The sequence below is a fragment of the Poecilia reticulata genome, linkage group LG19 (assembly GCF_000633615.1).
Source record: "Poecilia reticulata strain Guanapo linkage group LG19, Guppy_female_1.0+MT, whole genome shotgun sequence".
NCBI classification, from domain to species: Eukaryota; Metazoa; Chordata; class Actinopteri; order Cyprinodontiformes; family Poeciliidae; genus Poecilia; species Poecilia reticulata.
This window is the reverse complement of record NC_024349.1, coordinates 18,234,313-18,242,223: the sequence shown is the minus strand read 5'-3', so window position 1 is coordinate 18,242,223 and position 7,911 is coordinate 18,234,313. Positions and strand designations below refer to the sequence as shown.

At 38.0% G+C, this 7,911-nt stretch overlaps 1 protein-coding gene across 3 annotated transcripts; it reads left to right on the top strand.

The window, feature by feature from the left end:
• The first annotated feature begins 483 nt into the window (after positions 1-483).
• LOC103481768 (gastrula zinc finger protein XlCGF57.1-like) lies at positions 484-3,859 on the top strand. 3 transcript variants are annotated; one of them, XM_008437509.2, is made up of 4 exons: positions 820-954; positions 1,050-1,084; positions 1,187-1,308; positions 2,165-3,859. In XM_008437509.2, exons 3-4 carry the CDS (start codon positions 1,197-1,199, stop codon positions 3,373-3,375), a joined length of 1,323 nt encoding a protein of 440 aa, XP_008435731.1. In that variant the 5' UTR covers positions 820-954; positions 1,050-1,084; positions 1,187-1,196; the 3' UTR covers positions 3,376-3,859. The 3 variants fall into 3 exon arrangements, with proteins under 3 accessions (XP_008435729.1, XP_008435731.1, XP_008435730.1); XM_008437508.2 differs by having other exon boundaries at positions 820-958; XM_008437507.2 differs by lacking the exons at positions 820-954; positions 1,050-1,084 and adding an exon at positions 484-679.
• The last annotated feature ends 4,052 nt before the right edge of the window (positions 3,860-7,911 follow it).

Below are 7,911 nucleotides of genomic sequence, written 5' to 3'. Positions count from 1 at the left end.
ATATTTGAACGTACATTATTTGTTTCTACTGTAATTAATATGTAAAAGTGAAACATTTCTACACCTTTTCATGTCAAAAGTTTATGCTTTTCTAGGCTAAAAATAAGTGTCTTTTTATTCCATTCTTTAGGCAAAACATCAATAAGATAATCTATTATTTTAATAAAGAAAAAACCCACAAAATGTATTGTGTGTTTCTTGACAAAATAAATAAATAAAACCATTTAAATAATTAAAATAAATGCATTACAAATCAGTTATGGGATCAAAATCACACTTCTGCCACTTCTAGTTGAAGTCTTCGAACTGATTACTTATCAGACCATCAAAAAAATTCTAATAAAATACTTCCCGCCCCCCAAACCCCACTAACCCATAATTAGAAGGCAATGTTTGATTTTTAAAAAGGAAATGTCTCCAAAAATGTTGTATTTATAACACAGTACAACGACGTCACACGTGACCCATAAAGCATCGCGAGAACATCCACCATATTGTTTTAAATGCAAACCTGTAAACATAAAAGGCTTGTCTGAAGAAAACTCTAAAAAGTTAGTACTATGAAGACAATTCAAGTCAAAAGGGTATATAAGAAATGAAGCATTGCAAAGTTAAGCAGTGCAGATGGATAAAAAGAAACACGACGGCAAATGATTGAAAAGAAAATGTCCTTCTCCAGGTGAGTCTGCAGATACAGCCACGCTTGACTGACTCAGCCAGAAGTCAGAAAGCTTCTCTGGTTGAATCATATGTTTGAATGCACTGTCCGCATTTTCAGTTGATGCATGTTTTCTTTTTCTGTGGAGTCCAGAGGAAGCTGACTAAAGTGTCAGAATGGGTTGAAGACGTTTATTTCTTCCTGTTCTTAATGTCCCAGCAGCTCCCCTCTATGATCAAAAATTTTAAGACAATAAATTATTTAAACTGGACACAGAATAGCTGAACAAGTAAAAAGTAGGTAAATAATTCCAATTTTAATTATAATATAATTATTAAGAGAAATTGGTGCCCCTTTTAATGCTCACTAACTTTATTCACGTTCACATCAGCCTTTAAAAAGACCCAACCTTCTTGAGATCAATAAGTAAGATAAAAATGTATTTTTTTATTTTTTTTACAAAAACAAGTTTCATTTAAAGTTTACCTAACTCTGGATTAAAATCTCACTTTTCATCCCATTGAACAGGTGAAAGAAGATGGCTGATACACAATGTGATAAAGGGGCTTGGATGGAAAACAGTGGAATCTCAAAGTCAGCAGGGAGAACATCTGTGTTTGGCGAAGAAACCACCAGATCTTCACATGAAGGTAACTATCTTCTGTCTGAGTTAAGCAGAAATTTGTAAAAGAAAAGCAAACTTCCAATGCATCAACACCTGGAGGCTAAATGTCCAGTAATTAGTCAAAACAGCCATAGTTAGTCCCAGAAACATCAACCATTGTTAACTGGAAAGATAAAGAAACCATAATTATCTGTAAATATTTGATTCTAAGAAACATGCAATGCCTTACACTTATGGGTTCCTCAATGTATGTGTAACAAGCCTAAAAATAATTATAATTTTTATTTTGTTGTGGCAAATAAAATATTTGATGAAATCCATTAGGTTTTAGCAACCAACGAGAAAATTATTTATATTTTTACCCACTAGTTAGTTGCAATAGTAATGTCAGATTCTTTTTTTAAAGCCCTCTCTGTTGTATTGTAGAACTAGGCTTTAAACTTTGAAAAAAATGAATTTGTATAATTGCTACAAATTTTCTGCAGAAATCTGTTTGGGTGAGGATGGGCCTTAAGTTGGGTTTTCTTTGGGGTCCAGGAGAGTTAAAATAAGCAGCTGCAGAGCTGAGCAGTTACGTAAATTTGAATATTTGTAAGCTTGCTCACTGTATGAATGCTATGCAGCAAAACAGGAAGAGCTGCTTGGTAGATTCTGAAAGCAGTTTGTATGCATTTATTTTTCCAGAGAGCTGTTTGTTTGTCTGAATAAAACCAAAGAATCACTCCACTTTTAACTCTGACTGTTCCTCTTCTTCCACTTCAGCAGGACTAAACTTGAGTCAAATTGAGTCACTCATTGTTTGTTTATAAAGTTATTACAACATTAATATTTCTGTCATTGCAAAATCCCAGTTAACCCTCAAATCCATGTGTCTATTGAAGGTGATCAGCAGATGTTGGTGGTTAAGGAAGAGGTTCCTGATCTGTGGAGCTCTAGTTTGGACCAGCAGAATCCAACGCTGTTCCGGGTGAAGAATGAAGACTGGACAAAGTTCACTGATCTGGATGGAGAGCTGCTTATTGAGCAGGAAGAGCCCGGCAACACCGGTTTTCCATTCACTGTCGTTAAGGTGAAGATTGAAGACGACAATGAGAACCTTCTCTCATCAGAGTGTCAACACATCAAATCGGAAGACAACAGGAAGGCAGCATCTCCAACCAGCTGCTCACCTGAGCAGATGGGAACAGAAGCTGGCAGAGAGGACCACGGAGTACCAGAACCAGACAGAAATACCCATTTAAATCCAAACACCGACGAAAATGCTTCCACCTCTTCTGAGACTGAAGCCAGTGGTGAGAATGATGATGACGAATGTGATGATAATCTGTCAGGTTCTGGATCTGAACAGGAAGACGGCGACAAAGACTGGGAGGAGACCAGGACGCGTCAGGCAGGAGGAAAGACCTCCAGCTGCTCGGATGATGCAAACTTTTCCAAAACAGAGCAAAATTCAGATTCTCAAAAAGTCCGCAATGAGAATAAAGTATTTGTGTGTGACGATTGTGGTAAGCCATTTTACTATCTGTACCACCTCAAGCGCCACATGGCCCACCACAAAGGAGAGAAACCATTTCAGTGTGACGAATGTGGTAAAAAGTTCACTTTGAGGGGAAATCTGAACCAACACATGACGATTCATAAAGGAGAAAAACCTTTTGCCTGCAACTTCTGCGACAGACGCTTCAGACTGAGCAGCCTTCTTCAGTCGCACGTAGTAACACATTTAGGGTTGAAAGCCTTTACCTGCCAGCATTGTGGAGAAAGATTCACCCGAGAGGGAGCTTTGAAGAGACATGTTGTACGGCACACCGGCGTGAAACCGTTTGCTTGCACTATATGCGATAAACGATTCTACAGAAAGCCCGATTTGAAGTGTCACATGCCGGTTCACTCGAGAGAACAGAGAGCTAGCTCTGCACCGAGGAACTTTGCTTGTGACGAATGTGGCAAAAGATTTATCCACAAGTGCCATGTAACAAGACACATGATCACCCACACTAGAGAAAAAAACTTCAGCTGTGATGTTTGCGGTTTGATGTTTAAGTGGCAGAGCGCTTTAAAGAGACACGAAAAGAAATTTCACAACCAGTAGAAACTGCTCAGATGCCTTTCCTCGTTAATATATTAGGACGAGCTTAATTGTGGGAACCTTTTCGCTGAGTAATAAGATTATTGCTGATTTACCTCCATTGTATGCCCTTAGGTTCTGCACAAGTCTGGTAATATACTGTATACTTCACTCATTTAATACTTTTCCAAGTTCAAATATGAAAAGAATGAAAAGAATTATGGGAAATTGAGTATAATTATTAACTAGATCTTAGGCTTAATTATACAAAGGATAAAATCTGAATTTTTAAAGAATCAATGGCTTCTTGCATTATATGTCTTGAAGATCCTTTGTATAGAAACATCTCAATTTAAATTGTAAACAAAGATATTGATTGATTTGCGTGTGAATGATGTTATTCATTTATTTGACCAGTTTTTACCCAAAATAATGTTTTGCCATTCTTGATTTAGTTGTTCTCATAAGACTTTAGGATTAAAGCACATTGTTAAAAAAAACAAAAAAACTGAAGGATATCAAAACCTTTTGACGTCATTGTTATCACAGAAGGAGGTCCTTGAAACATGAGAAAAAGGGATTATAGGTAATGGGTAAGAAATTATTAAATATTTTCTATATGGTTTCTTACACTATGTGTTGAATGCAGTGATAACTTTTTTTTTCTTTGTTTACACACGAATAGGTGAAAATCTGTCATATGATTTAGTAAGAAGTACAGACACTTAAAAAGATGAGGACAAACACTGTGCCCGGAACGATAATAATTAATAAAACCTTATATAGGACTTTTGCTGTGTGTGTTTAATTGAGTCGCTGTTTCTTCTCGGAGGTTTAATTAAATTCAGTTTCAGTGGTAATTCACAACAAACGTAATCTCAAGACAAAACAAAAGACAGATCCAATTCAAATCCAGAAATGATATAAATTCAAATTAAAAAAGACTTTATTTATCCTAAAGGAAAGTTAAATAAAATAATATAAATCTAATTATATCAGTTAATTAAATAAGTGACAGATAAGTCGGTCACTTCAAATTTTCTTCAATCAAGATGTAGCCGACCAGAATCAGAGGATGGGAATCGCCTACAATGTTGTTTGTGGGGTTGAATTTTTTTTTCTCAACAGTCACATTTTGTGACTTTCTAAAATGCTTTAAATTTCAACATAATAGTTGTCAGTTTTAACAACGTAAAACATTATAGAACAGACCCAATTGTGCTACATATCATGTGCATTTGTTTATCTTTTTAAATCCAACTTAGTCTAATTTGATATTTTTATCAACACGGGAGGTCGATTTTTTTTTTTTTACTTAATATAAAACTAGATTTCTACAATACGTCGTAGAAAAACATCTAGCGTATGTTTGACAAATTCATAACGTTGTACAGTTAAGGAAAATACATAAAACTATTTTAGACTCCAATGTTTTTAGTTAGAAAGTAATGTTGACAATATTCTTGAATTGTCCACTTTCATGAGCAACTTATGAACTGAATGCGTTAGGTTCCTCCAGTAGATGGCAGCAGGGCGACCCTTAAGACGCAAACTGCTGTTGTAGAGTGTCTTTTGAAGTGCCTCATCAAAATACAAAAAAAAAATCTGTGACAACAAACTTGATTTTAGATATTCTGCTATTAGTGTAGAATAATCTAATCCATGTTTGAAGAGTCAACGCGTTGTAGTTTTTAAACTAGAGCAGACTGAAGTTGCTGAAGCTGTAAAACATTAGGTAACCTCATTACCCGTTTCTTAAATAGGAAGCTGCTAAGGAAAGAGGGCTTGCGATGCGCCATAATTTAAAAGAAGAAGAAGAATAGTAGCGGGAAGATGGAGCTGCTCGGTGTCCCAGAGGAGCAGGTTGTTGGTAGAACCCAAACAGCTGGTAAGAAAAAAAAACTATATGAGGATAATTAAAACAACAACAAAAAATACTTTATGCCAAAGGGAAATTAAATGTTGTCGTAAATAAGTATCTTTACTCTTTGTGGATGGCGACACCAAGGTGTCTATGCATTGTAGTTTTGGAGCTGGAGCAGTTCTCGTGTGATTCAAATCAGGGGTGGAAATTAGAACCCGCCACTGGCCAAATGCGGATAAAAATATGAAGTGGTGTGTAAATTGGAGCAACTCACCCGCCACTGTGGCGGGTTGACAATTTGAACAGAACAAAAAAAAATAAATAAAAATAAGCTGCATTCAATTTGAACTTCTGTCCAGGAGAGAACTGACCGCCTGAACTACAGACAGATGCATTTACTGTCTGTCCATATTTGGCGGCCCTACACTGTCATAATTTTAAAAAAAAGTATATTAAATATAGTTTTTATCGACCGCAACAGCCCATTTGGTGATTTTATTGACGGACATTAGCCTTATCCAATGGAATCCCTCGGTTCTCCATGGCGCGCCCCTCCCCTTTAACGTTATAAATAAAGCAATTTCAGCTAACGGTTAGCTGCTAGGGCTGCACAGTGGCGCAGTTGGTAGAGCTGTTGCCTTGCAGCAAGAAGGTTCTAGGTTCGATTCCCGGCCTGGGGTCTTTCTGCATGGAGTTTGCATGTTCTCCTTGTGCATGGTGGGTTTTCTCCGGGTACTCCGGTTTCCTCCTACAGTCCAAAAAACATGACTGTCAGGTTAATTGGCCTCTCCAAATTGCCCCTAGGTATGAGTGTGTGTGTGCATGGTTGTGTGTCCTGTGTGTCTCTGTGTTGCCCTACGACAGACTGGCGACCTGTCCAGGGTGTACCCCACCTCTCGCCCGAAACGTCAGCTGGAGATAGGCACCAGCAACACCTCCCGACCCCATTAAGGGACAAGGGTGCAAGAAAATGGATGGATGGATGGTTAGCTGCTAACCGGAGTCCGAGAAAAGTGAGAGACACGGGTCAGAAAAATTACGACAAAAGCTAAAAAGCACATAAGTCCATTCAGAAAAATGTGTCAAACTAACTATAATTGACAATAATTTAGTTCAGGTTTGAAGTTGTTGTTTTAACTCAGTGGTTCTTAACCTTTTTTGAGGTAACGAACCCCCCAGTTGCATATGCGCATTCCAACACACACCCCCCTCACCTCCCCACAAAATACTTTGCAGTATTCTGATTCTGATTTAGTAATGTAATTATATTAGTTGTGTTACCACCCCCACACCACTAGAGGCAGTACCAACCCCGAAAAGATGCGACTAAGGAGCAGATTTAGACTATAGAATTCGGTAAAAACTGTGAGCTTTACTGAAGTAATTAAAGACACAAGTTCAAATCCATGCTGAGAGTGGAACTCCTTCAATCAGGGCTCCTCCGCAGCCCTGATTAGCTAAGCAATGTAAYGTGATCCTCTGCAGCAAGTGATGGCAAAGCGGGGCATCATCACAACTTTACACAAGTGTGTCTTTACCTCCGCGGCAGAGGTTCCGCCGAACCCCTGAGACCGACTCATCGAACACCTGGGGTTTGACCGAACCCAGGTTAAGAACCATTGGTTTTACTATAGTAGGTGAACGATGCTGAAAAATTAGTCATAAAACTTTTTAGAAATGAAAAGTGTGCAAGACACTTGTGGGTGGGGACATTTTCTCAGCACCAGAAAAGTTCTGTTTCAACCCCTGGTTAACAGCCTATTAACGTGTTTCTCATATTTGTCTTTTAATGATAAAAAGATATTAGCTTCGTTTTGTGGAAAAAACGGTGTGAAGAACCTGCTAACCTTAAGTTTTTTCCCAGATTTACTCATTTATGGTTGGTTTAATCAGTGAGGGAGACATACACTTCTAAAGTTAGTGCAACAGAAACAATTGTGGGACTATTAATGATCCTAGTTAATGATTATATCCATGTGTCTTGTAGATAAACAGCAGCTTTTGGTGGTTAAAGATGAGGTTTGTGGTCTATGGAGCTCCAGATTGGTCCAGCAGGACCGAAAACTCCTTCAGATCAAGAATGAAGAGGAAGAACTGAGGTTCAGCCAGGAGGGAGAGAAGTCTGCTGTAAAGATCGACCATGAAGAGAAATCTGAATTTTCAGAACTCTGTCAAATCAAAACTGAACACGACAGAGAAACTGAAGCTTCAACCAGTAGCTCGATGAAAACAGAACATGGTCAATTGGACTATGGAGGACCAGAACCAAATAGAAAATCAGATCCAATTACTCAAATACAGCCAAATACAGATGAAAATTTCTCAGAGTCTTCTGAAACTGAAATCAGTGATATGAATGATTATCATGACAATCTTTCAAGTTGTGTATCTGAAACTGAAGAGAGTGATGAAAGTTGGAAAGAAACCCGGGCATCTCAGTCAGATGTAAACAGCAGTGTTGGAAGTAAAACTGGCAAGAAACCTTTTAGCTGCCCACAGTGTTGTAAACAGCTTATATACCGGCTGTCATTCCTCAAACATCTGACATGTAATTCAGGACAAAACACTCATGAGAAACCATTTGCTTGTGAGGACTGTTGCAAAGCATTCAGGAAACAACCTAGTCTTAAAAGTCACATGAGGATCCACACTGGAGAAAAACCTTTTAACTGTAGGGATTGTGGCAAAGCATTCAG